This window comes from Artemia franciscana, chromosome 9 (genome assembly GCF_032884065.1).
Source record: "Artemia franciscana chromosome 9, ASM3288406v1, whole genome shotgun sequence".
Lineage (NCBI taxonomy): Eukaryota > Metazoa > Arthropoda > Branchiopoda > Anostraca > Artemiidae > Artemia > Artemia franciscana.
In genome coordinates, this window is record NC_088871.1 from 10,994,287 (window position 1) to 11,016,196 (window position 21,910).

A 21,910-nucleotide genomic window follows, 5' to 3' on the forward strand; every position below is an offset into this window, starting at 1 on the left:
AATAGTCTAAGTTTGTAACTTGCAAGCCCTCCCCCAGGGACTGTGGGGGGTTAAGTCGTCCCCAAGGACATAGTTATTATTTTTCGACAAATATGAACAGAATGGCTATTTCAAAATTTTGATCTGGTGACTTTGGGGAAAACAGTTCTTGGGAGGGGGCCTAGGTGCCCTCCAATTTTTTTGGTCACTTAAAAAGGGCACTAGAAATTTTAATTTCCATTAGAATGAGCCGTTCCGCGACATTCTAGAACCAATGGGTCGATATTATCACCCCTGGGGGAAAAAGATAAAAAAAAAATATTCTATGACTTTAAGGGGTGTTTCCCTCTATTTTCTATAACAAGGCGAATTTTCTCAGGCTCGTAAGTTTTGATGGACAAGACTAAGCTTTATGAAACTTACATATTTAAAATCAGTATTAAAATTCGATTCTTCTGATGTAACTATTGGCATCAAAATTCCGTTTTTTAGAGTTTCGGTTACTATTGAGCCGGGGCGCTCCTTACTTCAGTTCGTTACCACGAACTGTTTGATTCTTTGTCAAACAATGCCCAATGAATAAGTTAGTAATTTTAACTTCATTTTTCAAATACTTTCAAATTTGAAATAGGGTCACTATTTAAATGTGAAGAAAATGTCACAATATAATGTTACACAATCTGTGGTAATACTTTGACTTATCGTGTAACTTTACACAGGCAGAGCTACTGCACTTCCTATGATTTTTGTGTCAGCTTTATATGACCCCTTGATATTACTGCTATTTATTAATAAATTGAAGAACACACAAGAAAATCAATTAAATAACAAGTTGTAAATAATATTTCAATAGATCACGTATATCAAAAGTTTAGTACAACCAATTAAATATTACCGAGTCAAAATCCATTCAAAATTATGAGCAAATGAATAGCGCGATACTCGGGCTATTAAAATAGAACTTGGTTCAATTATTAGATTGAGCATTCTATACTGGGCGTAACATTCATACAAAATGATATGTGTAAAAGCACGAAACTCATATAAAAAATGTAAATCTCTTAGTTTGGAGAAAATCCTTTACTTACTTACTCTGGCGAAACGTGGATGCTAAAAAAATAACAAAAAAAGAAAAAAAAGAAAAAGCAATACTTCGGTGAAAAGTGATTTTAAAAAAACCAAAATACATTAGAAAATATGTCCCTTTTGTGCGCCCTTTTACGTCCAAAATTTCTAACATGAGTCACCCTTTTATGCCATTGCCTCCCGGCAAATGTAAATGTGTCCTTTTGACATAAAACGTGTCCAGTTGGCAACCCTGTCTAGTAACCGAAGTTTTATAACAATAGCTATCAAAGCAGAAGGAGAGGACCCCGGGGCTTGCTTTGATTGGTTCGATCTTCTTTTGTAAAATCCTTCGTAGCCGCCATGTTTCTAAAGTAACAATCTAAATTTCTAAGCATACATCTTTAGTGCAGTAAATCCTAAAATACTTTTTGTAGAAATGTGAAAAGAAATACAAATTTTTGCTTTGTTTTGCTATGAATACAAAATAAATTTGTAATGTAGTATTACAATAAAAATATATATTAAAATAAAAACAAGATGCAAAAACAAAACAAAAACAAACAAGATGTAAAAAACAAAAACAAAAACAAGATGCAAGAAGCAAAAACAAATCCGATGGACGTAGAGTTGATACAAAAAAAAACTTAAAAAAGATTCAAAACACATAAAAATTGTTAATATGCATTTTTTTTTTACATTTTTACAAGTTGGATAAATATTTAGGAGGAGAGTCAAACCTTCTAAACCCCCAGGATACGGCCTTGAATTTTACATTAATCGAAGATAGTTCAATTATTATGGAAGTTTTATGAAAGAAAGTAAAACTAATGACCAAGTCACGCTGAGGTTACGCATATGTATAAAAACAAGATTATGCACAACTACGGTCCCATTTCACTATAGCCATTTCAACTTTCCATTTCCGTAGCTCATGTAGGATAAAAAAACAAAACAAAAAAAAAACAAACAAACATACTGTTTATAAATCCAAACTTTTAGATCGATAAACGTGATTATGAGCTGGTTCGGGCGTAGTTCCCGCAACGGTAGGATTCAATTCCGTAAATTCTTAATACATTTTTTATTCAGCCTTTTTTTTGGGCTCAGTTGCTGAAAATACTTTTTTTCGGAATGAAGCCAATTTTTCAGATTACCATATATTATACCTTTTGGCCATCCATCTAGGGGCAAACGAAATCAGGTCTTCCCCGAATATTTGGGAGAATCGGGATGGAGGAGGAGAATTCAGAGCTGTGTAGGCCTCAGGTGATTTATTGCTGCTTTGAGTAGTTAGTATTAGTAGTTTGTTGATTCTGTTCAGCAGCAAACTGCTTTCGAACTATGCTTTTGTGTGTGGCTGCTTGATCATTAATATTTATTTATTATAAATCTCTATACTGCCATTAGTAAATCTTGTCATGACTAGACAAGGTCGCATGCAGGATTTTTGTTTAGGGGGAGGGGTTTGGGAGCGGGGAATACAAAAAACTTTAAAACATATAAAAAATTTGTTTATATGCAATTCTTTACCTTTTTACGGTCGGACTAAAATTTTTTTTTTTGGGAGGGGGGGGGGGGGTTCAAACCCATAGCCCCTCCAATGGATACGGCTTTATGACTAGAGTAAGTAGCAATTTTAAGTGGAACAGATCTCCCAAAAATTATTTTCTGTAACTGGAGAAGACGTTGACCTTCAAGAAGCAGCAAAATATGAAGAAACCATTTTAATGCCAAAATTTGATATCGCGGTCCCGGCGTAAATAACTCGTATGTGACAATTTTCAGCGAAATATAATTCAGGGGCTCTTTAAGAGTCGGTTTTTTAAGCTGCGTCAAATGGTACACCCCAAGAATTTTTTCAAAAAAAAAAAAAAAAAAAAAAATTAAATATTAGATAAAGAAAGCCACTAAAATTACTACTAAAAAGAATATCTTAAATATTTTGTTTTATTGTATTTGTAAAGATTCTAAATAAACAAAGTTTGAAAATTGCATGGTAAGTAGAAAGATTCTACGAAGTTAGAAAAAAAAAGAATTCCAGTATGTAGACCTCGAGACGGAGAAGAAAAATCCCATTAGAGTCTGCACAATTTCCAGTTATTTTCCAGAAAAAAGAAATCATTCTTTTTCCAGCCTACAGAAGAAACAGAACAAAAATGTCAAAGCTCCACACCATCCAACAACACCCTCGTGTAGAGCATACCTTACGAGACATTTAGCAGGGGAGGATGTTGAGTTCCGATAATACTTGGCGGATACTAAGAATAAGTGCCCTAGTTGCACTTTTTGTGTTTCCAGACACAGTAAATCCGCTACAGTGGGAAAGAGATTCCTAGGTTCATTTTATCAAGACATGTACCAAATACATGGTCGAAAATAGTCGAAAATATGGTTGGACCTCAACCAAACTTTGTTGGAAGCTAAAGGTACTCTTTATGCATTTTGTGAATCCGCACCCAATGTGACAATTGTGGGGTATGGATCAACGAAAATTCTTGTTATCAATACACATGCGTGTTATTTAATATTTTTTTTTTTTGCTTTTCGCAGGGCCGATCGTATCCGACCAACGGTCCTAGAAGATTGGAAAGGGGCGTTTTCGAACGCCAATCAAAAGCTCTTATGCCCCTTTTAAGTCACCAAAAAGATTGGAGAGCAACTAACCCTCGTCGCCACCTTTTCCCCAAAAACCATCTGATCAAAACTGTTAGATAGCCATTTGATTAAGCATTGTCGAAAGGCTCAAATAACTATGCCTTTGGGGATGACAAGACCTCCATAGTCCCTGAGGAAAGGGCTGTAAGTTACACAATTTGTCTCATTGTTTATATATAGTATTTGTAATTGGGAAATACACGGATTTTTTTGGGAGGGAGGGAGGATTCTCCACAGAAAATTTTACAGGGTGAGAAGATTTCATAGCATGATTTGAAAAACGGTTAGAAATTAAATAAAATAAAACAAGTTTGCTCAGCTGAAAGTAAGGAGCAATACTAAAACTTAAAACGAATATAAATTATTCCGTATGAGGGGAGTTGTCCCTTCCTCAACCCTCACTCTTTACACTAAAGTTCGACCTTTTGTAACAAGTCTTTAAGAATGACTGCTCGTACACAGGGGCCGTTAAATTCGAATAAGTAAAGTACGTAAGTACGTTTGACGGCACTAGACCCAAAAGGTACAAACCGGCGGTGCCGGTCTCCGTTTCGTGGCCCTTCAGCCTGGAAGTGCAATGGGAAGTCGAGGGCCAGCCATCCTATGGTTTTCGCACAACCTTCCTGCTTACCTTGCCCAGATTTCTCCAGGTACCCATTTAGAGCTAGGTCGACTCAAGCTTAGCTCACAGAGTCACGTCACTGACCCCCGTCCCAAACCAAATAGCTGGCTACGCCTGAAATCGAACCCGTGCCCCTCTGACAAAGGATTCCCAACCCAGCGTGCCAACAGAATTTCTGTCCGTGTTAAGTTTTAATGTTGCTCCTACTTTCAGTTATTTTTTTAAAATTTATTTAATAAACAATCTGCAATTAACAATGAATAACGGAATAGAGCTCGTTTGCTTGAACAGAGTCGTTTTAAGGCCGGGGCCATACGTCTCCTCCAAGATCTCGTGAAGATTATTGTTATTTTTATTGCTTACTCCTTTATTTCTTTAATTTGATTTCGAAAAACTGATCTTTACCTACTTAGTGTAACTATCATATTTTGAGGATTAAAGTATCAGATCTTCCACATGCTTGCCACCTTCTTCTTTTCATTTAACATTCATAAATTAACTAGCAGACAAAATATAGAACATATCTATGAAATTAGCAACTGGAATTAGTTCTTTTTTTTTCTCCTGAAAAATCAGTGTTTTTCTTCCTACAACGTGTCTACGTGAGGACTGTAATGGAAGATGGAAAATTATGCTAATGTGAATCCTTACGTAAAGCCAACCTTACACAAAGATAATAAATAGAACTAGTATGCTTGTTTTTTTTTTGGTTTTGTTAAATTTCATTGGAATGGCTGATTCTGAGTTCTAATATTATTCACTTTTTCTGAAAATACCGGAGGGGGTGGACTTAGGCTTTATTCACAAAAATCAAACATTTCCTGGTAACGAACAGTAAGTAAGGAGAGCCTGGGGCCAACAGTAACCAAAACTTAAAAGAAAATGGAATTTTGATCACAATTAATAGCCCCACATCAAAAGAATCGGCTTTTTATGATGATTCCAAATACATAAAATTCATCTCGGGGAAGGGGATGAGGGGAGCAAGATATGCTTAAAGCTGTAAATCTTAGAGGTTTTATACTGTTGGAAAAAGATTCCTTTCTTCCGGAACTACTCAATTCTAAAAGATAGAGCACTGAAAACAACCTTCTCTGAAAATCTTTAGAGAATAGCCCATTGCACCAGTATAGTTCAAGCACAAAGCGGTCACATAGCCTACCTCTATAACCAAAAATTATGCTCAATAAACATGTAAGATTTTACGAGTTAGATCCGCTGAATATGGTTTTCATCCCTGTTGTATCAATTGGTGACGTCTATGGAATCGGGTAAATGAAAGATTTGCCGTTTTGAATATATGAACTAAGTTTGTATTTCTAGGTTCGTACGCGAGCGTTCGTTTCTAAGCATTTCTTTACAATGAAAGACATCCTGCTTTTGAAACATCATTAAATAAGATTTAAGGCATAAATTTAAATGTAATTAATATAATTTTATATGATGTAATTTTAACATATTAAAATATGGTTTTGATATAAAAGTAAAATAGGAATTTAACAATAAATGTTGAACATACTTGAAAAGTAAATAAGAAATTCACCATGTTGAGGCCACAAGCAGATTGTATGTCTTTACTGTTAAAAATATTCCGCATTGAAAATGTTATTCCACTTTATTGATTTGTTTGTCGGTGAAATCACTAAATTTCTCCGCTTTATTATATCTTTGTTCAAAATAGCTGTTACTATCCTTTCCCTGCAATCTAGTAAATTGAAGTCTAATTGCTTAAAACTTGTTCTTTACAGGGAATGTCTTTTGATCATGAAAAAGCGACAAATCTAGTGATTGTAACAGTTTCAGTTGCAAATGCCACAACAACAATTACTATTAACAATTCATTGCAGCACCAAACCGCCTGAGACCAACCCAGCTTCGCACACTCCTCTTCAACTCAAGCATGTTCAAAGCTTTGCTCTTTCCCATGCAGTCCCAATTTCCTTTAAACCCTTCCTTATCACCTCTTCGTAATCCATTGGGATGGCCCTGATTCAGGAGTGACCTGATTTTCGCCTGGTCCAGGATGGATGGCCAAAATGAACAGGCTATTTTGACCTTTCTTTCACTGTCGCCCCCAAACATTGAGATTTGAACCTAATTTCAGGTAGGACTGTTTTTTCACATATATAGTGGGACTAAGCTTTGGAATAAGCTTAGCCCTAGTGTTAAGGAATTCCACGTTAACCAATTTAAATCCCAATTCGGTCGAAACAGATTGAAACTGACTAGGAATAAAATCTATAACAATATACTGAAAAAAATTTATTAAGTTGCTTGTTTTTATTATTGATTTGTTCTTATTATTTTTTGGGGAGGGGTTATTGTTGCTTCAGGATAATGATACTATGTAGCTTAACACATCTGTCTTATTCATGTTTTCATTTCTTGGTATATGGTTTCACCCCCAAACCCTTTGTACCTTATATTGGTTGTTGTTATAATTTTCTTACAAGCAAAGCTTTGTGTGCTACTGATTGATTTTGTTTGTTAGTGTTTTTTTTTTTTTAATCATAACCACTAACCACATTTTTTGTATAGCTTATTGTTGGGATTATTTATTATTTTTATAGTATAGGATCATTATTAGTATAGGGTCTATTATGATCATTATTGGTCTAGGATCTATTATTATACACGATACTATTATAGTATAGGATAGTACATGATTATAGCATAGTATCGGATCCATATCTGGATCGTGTGGGATCCCATACGATCAGTGAAAATATTGCCTAAAACTATCCCCAGTCAATTCATCAAGAAAAAATTTAGCATACGAATACTACAACACCATCTATTTAATAAAGTTCACAGACTTTTTATGTCTACAGACCTGATAAGATCCCGCCCCTCCTTTAGCATAAATTAAAAAAAAAAAAACAAACAAGTTTTTTTAAATGAAAGTAAGGAGCGACGTTAAAACTTAAAACGAACAGAAATTACTCCGTATATGAAATGGGCTTTCCCCTCCGCTATCCCTCGCTCTTTACGCTAAAGTTTGACTCTTGGCCACAATTCTAATTTTTAAAACAATTAAAAACTTTAGCGTAAAGAGCGAGGGATTGCGGAGGGGAAAGCCCATTTCATATACGGAGTAATTTCTGTTCGTTTTAAGTTTTAACGTCGCTCCTTACTTTCATTTCAAAAAACTTGTTTTTTTTGTTTAATTTCTGGACGTTTTTGAATTAATGCATTTTTTGATCTTGGCTCTCCGCACATAAATAATTAAAGGCAACTATAACTTTTACGAACGTTTTCATAAGTAAAAAATATACGTAACTTACAAATTAACTTACGTAGCGAACTTCTATATTCGTATGTTTTTATTGCGTATATGAGGAGGCTCACCCCTCGTCGATACCTCGTTCTTTGCACTAAAGCTTAAATTTTGTCCCAATTCCTTAAGGACCCCTGAATCACAAAGGCCGTAGAATAAATAGTTGAAATTACTAAAAATACTTTAGCGTAAAGAGGGAGGAGCTAAACCCCTCATATGCGTAATAATTTCTGTTCGTTTTAAGTTTTAATGCTGCTCCTCACTTTCAGTAGAAAAAACTTTTCATATTTATTTTTTTATTGTTTTTTAAATAATGCTAAAAAATCCTGCACCCCCTCCATTGAAAGTCTCTTACCCCATGAGAAGTTCCTCAATGGAAAGATCCTCCCACGTATACCCCCACTAAATTCTCCTCCAAACCAAAAAATCCCCTTGAAAACGTCAGTACACTTCCCAGTAACCATTACTAGATGTAAACACAGGTCAAAGTTTGTAACTTGCAGCCGCTCCCACGGGGACTGCGGGGGAGTAAGTCGTCCTTAAAGACATAGTTATTAGGTTTTTCGACTATGATGAATAAAATAGCTATCTCAGAATTTTGATCCGGTGACTTTGGGGAAAAATGAGCGTGGGAGGGGGCCTAGGTGCCCTCCAATTTTTTTATCACTTAAAAAGGGCACTAGAACTTTTAATTTCCGTTAGAATGAGCCCTTTCGCGACATTCTAGGACCACTGAGTCGATACGATCACCAATAAAAAAAAAAAAAAAAACAAAAAAAAAACAAATAAACACGCATCCGTAATTTGTCTTCTGGCAAAAAAATGCGAAATTCCACATTTTTGTAGATAGGGGCTTGAAACTTCTACAAAAAGGTTCTCTGATACACTGAATCTGATGGTGTGATTTTTGTTATCACTTAATTTTTTTTTATCACTTAAAAAGGGCATTAGAACTTTTAATTTCCGTTAGAATGAGCCCTTTCGCGACATTCTAGGACCACTGAGTCGATACGATCACCAATAAAAAACAAACAAATAAACACGCATCCGTAATTTGTCTTCTGGCAAAAAATGCAAAATTCCACATTTTTGTAGATAGGGGCTTGAAACTTCTACAAAAAGGTTCTCTGATACACTGAATCTGATGGTGTGATTTTTGTTATCACTTAATTTTTTTTTATCACTTAAAAAGGGCACTAGAACTTTTAATTTCCGTTAGAATGAGCCCTTTCGCGACATTCTAGGACCACTTAGTCGATACGATCACCAAAAAAAAAAAAAAACAAAAAAAAAACAAATAAACACGCATCCGTAATTTGTCTTCTGGCAAAAAATGCGAAATTCCACATTTTTGTAGATAGGGGCTTGAAACTTCTACAAAAAGGTTCTCTGATACACTGAATCTGATGGTGTGATTTTTGTTAAGATCGTATGACCTTTAGGGGGTATTTCCCCATATTTTCTAAAATGAGGCAGATTTTCTCAGGCTCGTAACTTTTGACGGGTAAGACTAATCTTGATGAAACTTATATATTTAAAATCGGCATTAAAATGCGATTCTTTTGATGCAACTATTGGCATTAAATTTCCATTATTTAGAGTTTTGGTTAATATTGAGCCGGGTCGCTCCTTACTACAGTTCGTTACCACGAACTGTTTGACTACAAGATTTGCTAAAATACTACTGTATGTACCAAAGAATGCAATTTTTTGGAACTCGTCTTGCATTCCAAAAAGCTCTAAGTCCAATCTTCGTTTGGAGAGGCCTTTTAATATATATATATATATATATATATATATATATATATATATATATATATATATATATATATATATATATATATATATATATATATATATATATATATATATATATATATATATATATATATATATATATATATAGATATAAAATCGAATGTATGTCCTGTATAAACTACTAAATTATTCATCCGATAGCCAAGAAGTTTTAAGAAGTTTTTGAGTACATTTTTGCGAAGGTTTAAAGTATAAAATTCCCCACCCCTCGAGGACCTCTCAATCTTAATACATCTCGTGTTGACTGAAATTATAAACTCCTGAATACAAATACTTGACAGGTGCTTTCGTCCGCCCTATTTGCATTTTCTGGATATTAATTATCCACCAACGCCCAACGGGTAAGTTAATTATCATTATCTACGATCGTTCTTTATAGTGGGAAAAAATCCAAGAAGAAATTTTTCGCGGGGGGGGGGATTCTCCACGGGGAGGGATTTATTTCAGGGAGACTTTCTTTTCTTTTAAAATTACAGCAAAGCGTGACGAGTGAGCTAGATATATATATAAAAAAAAGTGTGTTGATACACAACACTTAATTGGTATATAATTTATTTTAAGTAAGAGACACTGAATAAAATCAAGGCCAAATAAGCGTTATCTCTTATATTGCTTAGTGCGTCCACACTGTTGTATTTAGTCTTCTCAGCATTTGCAAGATGATGTCAGTGACGAGGAGGGAGCATCAGAACTTTTCCTTTGAAGGGGGGGGGGATAAAACATACAAAAGAGTATTTTTACAGCACAATTTCTCAATTTTTTTCGGGGGTTTCCCCCCCTGGAGGGGTGGGTGAAGGGCTTTGAACCAACCTCAGGAAGGTAATCCATCTGCGTCCAGATATGAATCTGTTTTAACTTGCATGGATTTTGTGCGTTTTCTTTTTCGAACAACAAGATAATAACTAACCCAAATAATAACATCAATACCTGTGTTTAATGAAGCTGGAAGTCCAAATTGTCGCAAAAAGAACAATGTTTGCAATTTTTGTGGGAAGTGTTCTTTCCACACATTATTAGGATTGGTTATCCTAGTGGGGTGGTATTTTCCTAAACGCATTCTGAAGACTGAAGCGAGTTTTGAGTCCTATCAGTTATCACAGCTCTTAAGATTCAGACCTGAATCTGGAGTATCACTAGCCCCGAGGGACCGAATCCAATTTTGGAGTAAAGAAAAAATAAGAAATGGAAAACTGGCAAGGAATACCAAACTGACAACGAGAAAACAGAAATCATAATGAATAATCATTCATCAGTCAATAAGTTAACTGGAATTTAACTCTTATATGGCCTTGAGTCTGCGTTGGGAGAAGAAAAGTGGGACCTCAAATTTTCTGCTTGGAGGGAGACGGGCTATATATCTTCTGTCTCCAATCAACCAAATAACTTTTGTGCAATAAGCCCCCATGCAACTTGGAATCTATTCATGGTCAATTCAAAGTTACTAAATGTTACCAACCTATCAAAATACTGTTACTGGTATATTTCTGGAATAGTTAGAGGGATCGTGTCGAAATTTCCACGGATTGTTGTTCGAGCAAGGGCAAATTTCAAAGAGGATTCCGCTTGATCAAAGAGAAAAAAGTGGGGAGTGGAAAGGTATAGAAAACTTTTATCATGTTAAAAACTATCAAATTTAAATAGTAATAGAGCTACCTCTCTTTAATGAGGTTGGAAGTCCTAACTGTCGCAGTTGTGGTTCCAAATTAAATGGAAACTGTTCTAAAGGGCCTTCTGATAACTGTACTGTGATTGGTGCTACAGTGCCAGAACGGGCATAGTCTGACTCCACGTAATCTTCAAAGAATCTGAAAAAAGACGAAAAAAATAAAACTCCCCTATTATATATTCCTCTTCTATCCAGAACTATACATGGTAAATTCAATTTGGTAGCATAAAGTGAATTGCATAACGTCTATTACCAATAGCAGCGTATAATAGATTTTATTATGAGTCACGAGTTGACTTCATTACTCCAAGATTGTTGTAGTCAGAACTATACATGGTAAATTCAATTTGATCGCATAACGTGAAGGAATCTATTACCAATAGCTGCGCATAATAGATTTTATTATGACTCCGAGTTGACTTCATTACTCCAAGATCGTGGTAGTCATAGCTAGTAGCCAACAAATTAAAAATATAACAAAAACAAGACATTCCTTGAGTTGCTAAATACATAGCAAACAAGAATCAATAACTTTGGCTGAAAAGAATCAGTAAAAAGAAAAGAGTAAAAAGAATCAGTAAAAAGAAAAGAGTAAAAAGAATCGGTATAAAGAAAAGAACATAGCAAACAAGAATCAAAAACTTTGGCTGAAACATGTTTCAGGTTCATGAGGAACAGAATTCAATAATGTTATTTACTGTTACCCCCCCCCCCAAAAAAAAAGAAATTTGAACACAAGTAAACAATATTGTCACTAAAACCCTTATTTTAGCTAACATTGTTGCGGATACTCCATCTTTCAATATGAACAAAAACCGTCTTTGAACAAAAAAAAAGTTTATCCCATATAATGTCCTATTACAGCTATTCCAACTGACTGCTACAACAAAGACGAATGCGCATCACAAGAACGATCTGTCAATAATGACGCATCTGGAGGTCTGGGCAAGCTTTAAATATTTTTAAGGATACGCATAATACAGTTGGCAGTTATGTAATGAATTAGTTTACTTGGAAAGTAATATAATTAATGATGGAAAACGTAAAAAGTAGAATAGCAAAAGCAAAAAGGAACATGCTTAACTTCAAAGCATCTGAGAGATCAAGAGAAAAGCATGCAAGGCCGACATGTAATCTTTTTGAATATTAGTTAGTAAAAACAGGGAAATTTCAAGAGACAAAATTAGTACAGCCAAAATATCATCATAATAAAAGGTTTAGATTGTTATTTCATGCACAAAACCAACATTTTTTGTGAGGGGAGGTAAAAAAAAAATGTAAAGAATATGGCATTAGACTTTACAGTCCCTACCGGCGGTGCTGATCTCCGTTTCTTGGCCCTTCAGCCAGGAAGTGCAATGGGGGGTTGGGGGCCAACCATCCTGTGCTTTCGCACACCCTTCCTGTTTACCTTCCCCAGATTTCTCCAGGTACCCATTTAGAGCTGGGTCGACTCTGGCTAAGCTCACAGAGTCACGCCACTGACCCCCGTCCCAAACTAAAGAATTGGGTACACAACAAAAGAAAATATTTTCCAGTATAATTGTCAGCTAAATTGTAAAAGAAATAGAAGATAATTGTGCAACAAAGCGGCCAAGTGACGTTGTCATTGAAAGCAAAATTCTCTTGAGGTCTCCCAAGAAAATTTCGCAAAAAGACTTATTTAGATGCCCATTAGATTATTAAATAGCAAAGAAAAGAAGTAGTTTTAAACTGAAATTTACTGGGCGGAAAACTAACCTATCTGAGTCTGATTCAACACGGAAGAAAACAGAATGTTCACCCATATGAACATTTTTGCAAACCGGGAAAGATGAAGTCTATTTAACGAAGCAAAATTCGACTTCGAGAGAACCTAGCTCCCGACATTCTTTTTTTTTTTCATTCACTATAAACGCCAAAACTACTTAAAAAAAGCTTCACGATTATTCTCAAAAAAACTTTTCTAAAGATTAAGACTTTATTTTACGAAAAAGAAACTTCACTTGTTATGCTCAAGGCTTCCAAATTTACTGAAAAAAAAGCTTTGCTGATTACTGTCAAATTGATTTTCAACTGATTAACCTTAAGCTCATATTAAGAAAACTACAACTTTCAATTCTAAAGAAAGTAAGTATCAACAATTGCCTTCAAACTGATTTTCTACTCATTTTTATCCGATTTTCTCAACATTAAAATCTACAGTTTTACTAAAAAGAAGCTTCACTAATTGCTCTCACACTGATTTTCTATTAATTATCACCTGACTGATTTTCCGAACATCGAAATTTTCAAATTTACACAAAATAAACTTCCCCTATTACCCTCAAACTGACTAATTTTTTGAAGATTGATAATTACATTTTACTGAAACAAGTCTTAATTGTTACCTGCTAATTTATCTTTAACTGATTATGCTAAAAACTAATTTTCAAAGGTAAGATTCAAAATTTAGTGAAATGAACCTGTTAGATCAATTAGGAAGTAATAAGTGAGGTTTATTTCAGTAAAATGAAAATTCTGAATCTTCACAAAATTAATCCATTTGAGGGCAAATGAACCAGTAAGGGATGATTGCCTTAACTGATCCTCTGACAATCAGAATTTTCAGTTTTAGCAAATAGAATCTTTGCTGATTATCTTAAACTGATTTTTGTATATTTTCAATTCACTTTGAATTGACTACAAACTTCCCAATCAAGAAGAACTAACATACTTTGATACTTCTTCTTTACTTCTATTTGTGAACAGCAATCCACACTGTCCTTTTAATAACTTGGAAACTTTGTGTAGATTTTCTTGCACTTCATCCTCAGAATGTCTGCCTAAGGCTAAAGCCATTACTCTGTTTTTTCCAAGGAAGAACCTAGAAAAAAAGAAAGAAATTAAGAAAGATAGAGCTTATGTTTTTCTACCACCCTCTGAAAATTTGAATATGCCACCTTGAACATAAAATAGAGAGAGAAAGAAAGAGGGAGAGAGAGAGGAGAGAGGGAGAGAGAGAGAGGGAGAGAGAGAGAGAGAGAGAGAGAGAGAGAGAGAGAGAGAGAGAGAATTTTCAAACGAAAACATAATGGGAAGGTCATTTCTTGCTTGCTTCTGATTGGCTTTAGTAGTGAACAGAACTCACTGTTCCAATGCAAGTAGTATCTGCGTTTTTGCACACATACAACCAAAAAGTATTTCTGTGGAGCAGAATTTCTTGGATTTGTTCGGCATTGTATATCATTCAATTAAATGACTGGTAGGAAATACCTGTGACACATACTACTTCTTATGTATTTACTGTTTCTTGATTAAAATGTGCAAATATTATTCCAAGGAAGTGACAAGAACTTTTTGACTGATGGCAGGCCTGTTTCACGTTTACCAGTTATTTCCAAGATATTGGAGAAGCATATAAATATTAGAATTGTCCAAGTTTCTGGAAGATGGAATTTTTTAGTTCATCTCAGAGGGTTGTTCAAGCGGGTAGGCTGCTTTACTACTTACTTCATTTGTTTAAAAAGGTCTCGATAAGAGGATATGGGTTCCTCCTAGGTTTCCGGACATAAATAAAGCGTCTGGTTGATTCAAATTTCACATTTCAATTAAAAATCTTTTAAATTTGGAAATCAAGTTTTTTTCAAGATTTGATTAAATTAAATCAATTTTCAACTAACTATACACACTGTGTGATATTGAATGGCATCCCCTCGCATTTTTTGCATGCACAGAAAGGTGCCACCAAAGAGGCAGTTAGGTTCTGTTGTTGTTTCTGGTATATATACACAATCTTAGTAGTACAGGTAGTATTTTATCATTGAACTTATTAATTTTAGTAGTAGTTTAAAAACAACTTTGCCATGTTTTGTGGATAGCTTTCACTACCAGCACTAGCGCCAAAATATTAAGAGCATTGAAAATGGGTTGCAGTTTAACTAATTGAATCTGAAGCATAATAATCGACCTTATCTTGCTTATCTCGCTCAGTCCATCTTATCTCACTGTAAATGCGATTTAAGGCAAGAAACAAAAATTATAAGTCAAGGATAAATATAGACAATACTATTAAAATAAGTAAAAAATCACTGCATGTGAAATACATATTAAAACATATAGAAATAAATATACATGTTGGGAGCCACATAATTAAACATAGTGTTAATACTTATTATCTGAGAGTGATTATAGTTGATTAACTGAGTTTTTAAAATCATATCTTATATGTAAACAGTAAATTAGTTAACAATGTTGGCATTTGTCTTGGCCAAAAAATTTTGCGAGTCACCTCACCCCTCCTTAGACAATATAGAATATTACTGCAAAAGTTAACAGATAATAGTTGGAATGGTTCAGAAAAGCATTTTTGCAATTAACTTTGTATATTACCTTTTGCAAGAATTTGTAAATTCTATAATGCTAAGTCTAGATATAATCCTCAGAGCAAATTATTGCCTCTGTTTTTATTTCCTTTTCACATGTGCATTATCTCCATAGTCATGAAATTCGAATTTGATGCTTAGATACATAGACCTAAAATAAGTATCAATATAGTTTGTGGTTGCAGTGGTAGCTGTAACCTAGTAAAGGACAAACCTCAGCCAATAGTAGCCGAAAATTATGTATCTTAAAATCAAATTGAATTCAAATCAAAACTAAAAAGAAATACGAGAAAATAAAAATGAAGGGATACTATATTATTTCCCACTATCCACTTGTACTGTAACTCTCAATAAATATAGGTACAAAAGATTTCCAATATCTGTTATGGGTAACCTTAAGCCCAAACTTAGTCAAAGCATCACTATTCCAAGCCAATGTGTTTTAGTTTACCTTACCTGCATATTATTCTTAAAGCCCTTTTTTTGTATTAACTCCATTTTTTTGGTTGTACTTCGATGAGTGTAGCACCAGACTAGGCAAACTTATTCTAAACTAGACCTACGTTGCCTGGGCAACGTGAAGTGTTGCGGCAACCTTTGTCCGGCTTCACCGATTAAAATGTTGCGAGAGCAACACTGCTTTGTTTCTTTGCTATCGGTTAAATGCTGAAGTTGTCAAAACTATCAAAGCATTCAAAACGGCATATTCAAAGCAGAACACAATCAGTAATCACATGATCAAATTCTTCAGCGTTGAAAAAACAACAGCAAAAGAATATCGGAAGAAGGGACTAAATTGAGTTTGCAACCAGTTGAACTTTATCCTTTTCAATCGTAGACATCGTGACCGATGGAAACTTGGAACATTATCTTATATAATCTTGGTATTATAAAGCTATCTGTAATTTTTCAGGATCAAAAGACCATAGATGTGTACCAATTTGCACAAATTTTTAGCCCTTCATGAGCCTCCTCTAGCAACCGATTCTTACTTACAAGTCCCTCTCCCGTGATATACATCAAGTTTACCGGAAACAAATAATGGGTACACCAACTAGCAAAAGTTGCAAACCCTCGTCACTGAAGATCATTGTAGCGTAACAGCTGATTATTACTTACAACTCCCCTACATGTCTTACAATCGGGAACCAAGTTGTTCTTACCATCAATTACACCAGAAACAGATAATAGGTACACCAATCAGCAAAAGTTGCAAACCCCTCATTGCCAAAGATGATTATAAGCTAACTAGCTGTTGGGGTGGCGCTTCGCACCCTCCCAAGCCCCCCCACGCGCGTAAGTCGTTACGCGCCATATTAGTTACGCGCCACTGTAGTTGTGTCCCTGTGTCCCACCTGTGAATAGAGATTGATATATATATATATATATATATATATATATATATATATATATATATATATATATATATATATATATATATATATGTTTTTAACTTCGTAAAATATGCGAATATACAACATTCTTCGCTGTCCCATTGTCTACGCATATAAGTAGATTGTCAGGTTTACTGACTCTTGAACATGCAACATATAATTGTCCATGGGAAAAACAATCCGTATTCAGATCTATACCTCACTATTCTAATGATGTGTCCCTGTGTCCCGTATTCCCTGTGTCCTGGTCGTCATTTGTGTCCCGGTGTCCCAGTTTGTAATTTCTCTTTGAGTGTCCCGGTCGTCATTTGTGTCCTGGTGTCCCGGTCTGTAATTTCTATTCGAACAATCCCTTTGCCCCGGTTGTCATTTATATATCCCGCCTGTGCCCCCGGCGTCCCCGTTGTAGTTGTGTCCCTGTGTCCCGGTCGTCATTTATATTCCCTGTGTCCCGGTCGTGATTTGTGTCCGGGTGTCCCAGTCTGTAATTTCTCTTTGAGGTTCCCGTCGTCATTTATATTCCCTGTGTCCCGGTTGTCATTTGTGTCCCGGGGTCCCGGTATGTAATTTCATCAGTTGACAAACATGACGTCAGTCGACAAACAACTTCATGACGCATACAGCTCAATCCTTAAAATGACGTCAGTCAACAAACATGACGTCAGTCGACACACAAACATGACGTCACTCGACACACACACACAGACAACTTATTTATATATATATATATATATATATATATATATATATAGATAGTCGACTGTTGCTTGAAAGTCCCCTACATATCTCACAATTGGTATCGGCCTATTTTTGGTTTTAGTGTGAACCTTACCACTGAAGTTGTCAACCCCTTGAAACTTTCAAACTGATGTATCTCATGAAGGAATTTTTGTACCCAAGAATGGATGACATATACTTTGATCAGCTCATTAAGGTCTATCGATTGCCGTTGAAAAAAAATTCTATCTGTCTTAGTTCAAAAGTTGACTTTTTGCCTGAGGCCAACTTTCTAACACCACCACTTAAAAAGGAGCAAAGGATAAGCTCTAATTTCATTAGCAATGAGAGAGCTTTTAAATTTTAAGAGGCATATCTGATACCATTTCTCTATTGCAATCCCAAGTAGAAAAAAAAGAATGGTAAAGTCAGCTGAAACCACGAACAGAACTGGGTAGAAACAATAGATGGCAGCACTTTCGGACCCATGGGAAAATCGTACTTTTTTGTTTCTGTAAATTTTTCTATTTATCACTCAAAGAATATATATTGGCTGTGGGGCCGGGGAACTGCCACACATATTTAACACTTATAGTCCATCTTCTATTGAAATTCCATCATGAAATAATATCCATCATCTTTAACACTTATTATCCATCTTCAATTTGAAATTGGTGCCTGCCTGCTTGCCTGCTAGAACGGAGCTTTCCACTCGAAAGCAGAAACATGATTTGATGAAACAAAAACTTGGCTGCACAACTTCAGATACTCCTTTCTGACATAGGCTATACAACTCCACTTCACTTCGCACACCATAGGCTCTGGCTCGAGGACAAGCTGAGCTTTCCAAAATGTAATGTCATATTCATCAATCCGGCCTGAGGTCCACACTTTCCGTAAAAACCGCACAGGTTAGACCCTTACCAGTTTCAAGGAATAAGCTGAGATAGACGGCATAGAAAAAAAAAAAAAAAAAAAAAAAAAAAACGGGACAAAACCAAAGTGTTGCTCTTGCAACCCAATAAGGTTGAACAACATGAGAAGTCTTAGAAGATGTTTTTGTGTGTCTGTGTTGGGTTAAAATATACCCATCTCAAAAGAATTATATTATCCTAACATTTTTTTCTAACAAGAACTTTTTTGCAGTTCTTTGGTGGTAAGAAGTGCAGTTCTTTGCAACCCATTCTGAAGTGTTTGTTGTGCAGCAGTGGTAGTAATGCATCTATTGTCCCCAGGGTGATGCTTGATTAGCACCCCTCCCCCTTTCTATCACAAAATTGTCAGGCCAAATTAAAAAAAAATCATTTATGATGAAATTATTTTCAATCTATTAATTAGTTAATTACTTTAAATTATTTTAACTAAATTATTATTATTTAATAGATAAATTATTATTTTTACTTTATTAATTAATAATTTATTAATCATTTTTATTTGTTAACTACATCCTCTACTTATCAAAATTATAACCATTAGATTATTCATTCGAAATTTTGTACCCCCTAAAATTCCATGTCCAGGACAAGTGCCCCCTTTGACCCCCTACAGCTACCTCTGTTGCAAAGGAAGCAAACTGCCTCTCCTTGCTCCTCATATACTTAAAGTTACTTAAAGCTGTTCAGCACCATCTGGCAGTTGCCCTGCCTGTTCAATGCCCTCTGTCTGCTTGTTGGGTTTGTAGTCGGTCGATCTTAAGTTATGTTGACCACTCAGCAAATGTGTTGAATTTGTTGCTATGTTTCTCCCAGGACATGTCAAATTTGTTTTTGAAGCTATTGATTTTTGGTGCTTGGATAGCATGTTCAGACAGGTTGTTCCATGTGTCGACTGATTGCACTGAGAAAAAGTTTGCAAGGGCATGCTTTCTGGCTTGTACACCTTTTCTGAGTGGCCTCTGGTTTGGTTTATGGCTGTTTTCCTGAAGAGCTTTTTGAAGGGCAGATTTTCTATTTTGGCTTGCATCTTGAACATGTGGGTGGTGTCTCCTCGCTTACGTTTGAACAACGGACTTGGCAGCTCGAGAGGTTTTAGGTGGTCTTTGTATGGCTTCCCTTTTAGGCCTGGCATCATTCTGGTTGCTCATGTTGAACCTTTTCCACGGCTGTGCAGTCCCTGATGTAAGATGGCCCCTAGGCTATGTTTCTGTACTCGATGATCGGCTGGACTAGAATTTTGTATAGCTGAGTGAGCATCTTCCTGCTTAAGTACTTGAAGGATCAGTGGATCAAGGACAGTACCCCATTAGCTTTGGTGGCTGCTGTGTTGGTTTGGAGGTGAGATTTGAGCTCATCGGCCAAGGTCTTTTCCCTTATCTTTTACTGGCATAATGTGTGTTTTGCCCAGCTTGTCTCGAATCGTTAGATGAGGGGGGCAGCTGTCTTTTGGTCTTTCAATCCACATTACTTTGCTCTTCATGATGTTGAGTTTGAGGCCAAGATTTGAAAGGTTTGAAGTGAAAATGTTGATGTCTCTTTGCAGGACGTCTACATTGTCTTGGCTGTTGTACATATGGTAGATCTTTGTGTCGTCTGCATAGATTTTGTGGGGGCTGCTTAGTCCTGTGGTGGCAGAGTTTATGTGGAGTAGGAACAGTGTGGGCCCAAGGGTGCTGCCCTGGATTACACTGCTTTCTACATGACTTCACTTAGAGAAAATTCCATTGATTCTTGTTTGCTGGGATCGGCTTTGGAGGAAATCCTCTATCCAGGTGGTAATGGAAGGTGCCAGGTTGAAGATTTTGAGCTAGTTTAGTAATTCAGAGTGGGGGATTGAGTCAAAGGCCTTTTCAACATCAAAGAATACTGCAAGAATAGACTTTCCACTGGCAATGGCTTCTGTCCTGTCATTCAAGGCTTCAAGAAGTGCAGTTGTGGTGCCCTTTCTTGGTAGAAAGCCAAATTGGTTTGGGTTGATCAGCTTATTTTCCAGCAAATGTTCAATGACGCCATCTCTAAGGATTCCCTCCATGAGTTTAAAGACATCCATCAAAATTACAGCCAATACTATTTATGGCAAAAAAAATCTCTATTAAAATCAGAAAATAAGATCAACCCACCTGCTATCCTTCCATTTGTTTCTAAGCTGTTTTAGCTGAGAATTTCTTGTATTCCTGAGAGAAAAAATGAAAATATTCTTATAAGACTCAACAGAGGATCTAATATTGTCAACCATTTCTTGTTTCCATTCTAAGTTCTTCTTCTTTGTTTGAGTGAGGGAAACTAAAAAAAATAGAACTTGAAAAATGAGGAAAAGAGTAGGGAGGTTCTTCTTCTCTCAGAAGAACCCCCTCCCTACAAGAGTAGGGAGGGGGTGAAACTAAGTTCAGCATGTGACACAACTAAATTATAAGAAAAGAGAAAGCAATGGTTATTCTAAGTTATTGTAAAACTATTTCATGTTTATAACTTTAACACCTTAAGAGAAAAAGATTAATTTCATGTAAATCATAATATAAGATAAAATGGCGTGTTCATTTAATGTGGCAAGCTAATGATGTGATTAGCTTGCCAGGGGGGATAAAACAACAGTTTCAACTTAAATAGCAAATGAACTTAACAAATCTTTAACTTACTTTTGTAAGGAAGACACCAATGGGAAACTTCCAAACCTACTGCCTGAGCATATCATTACTCCTATGTCTGAGATTTCATTTGCTACTGCAGAGTTCCTCATGGGCACACATAAGAGGGAGGGGGGCAGCCCCACCCTGGCTGAATGATGCTGCCTTATATACTTGTTTTGAGATTTCTATTATACAGAATTGTAAGGGCCAATTAGACCAGGTAAGCTCCCTCCCTAAAATTTAGCTTATGGGCACCCATGGAGGACCACAAACAGTTATATAGAGTCTAGGACATTTAGGGTTTGGCTTAGGGTTAGGACAGTCATGTAGAGCAGCTTAGTTTCAGTAAAAATAGTACAGCTACCTTGAATCTCAGCTCTCCATGACATGAAAATTTTCCACTTTTGATACAGCAACAGGAATCCCAAGAGCTTATCATTCATGAACACCCATTATTGAATTAAAATGGAATAGTTGTGGGTATCAAGTTAAGGCTAATTGTAGAAAAGCCAAGACAGAGAGTCCAACTGAGAGAGAAGAAAAACCTGGCATTAATTCCCCCTTATTAGGATTGTATAAAAAGGAGGTTAGTTCATTTGTTAATAAATATGTCTTTCTCTTATCCATCCATGCATCATTGCTAGGGCAGTAGAACCAAGGTATATAGTCATAGAGCTAATATAGTGATAGAACCTATAGTTTTCCAAGTGTTTGATTAATTTGGCTTGGGTAGATGGCAGAAGTATTCAGGCACCTCTCTTATTGGACCAATGAACAGATTGGTATTCACAAGGCAAACATAACTCTTT

At 35.7% G+C, this 21,910-nt stretch overlaps 1 protein-coding gene across 1 annotated transcript in view; it reads right to left on the minus strand.

Annotated features, from left to right (window-relative positions):
* LOC136030991 (mRNA turnover protein 4 homolog) overlaps positions 1-21,910 on the minus strand; it is a 49,798-nt gene that overhangs the window by 23,012 nt on the left and 4,876 nt on the right. Inside the window, exons 2-4 of the mRNA XM_065710152.1 lie at positions 20,595-20,757; positions 13,781-13,930; positions 11,073-11,224 (exon numbers count right to left, since the gene is read on the minus strand). Of these exons, the coding sequence (XP_065566224.1) occupies positions 11,073-11,224; positions 13,781-13,930; positions 20,595-20,757 (465 nt within the window). The remainder of the gene's footprint in view (positions 1-11,072; positions 11,225-13,780; positions 13,931-20,594; positions 20,758-21,910) is intronic.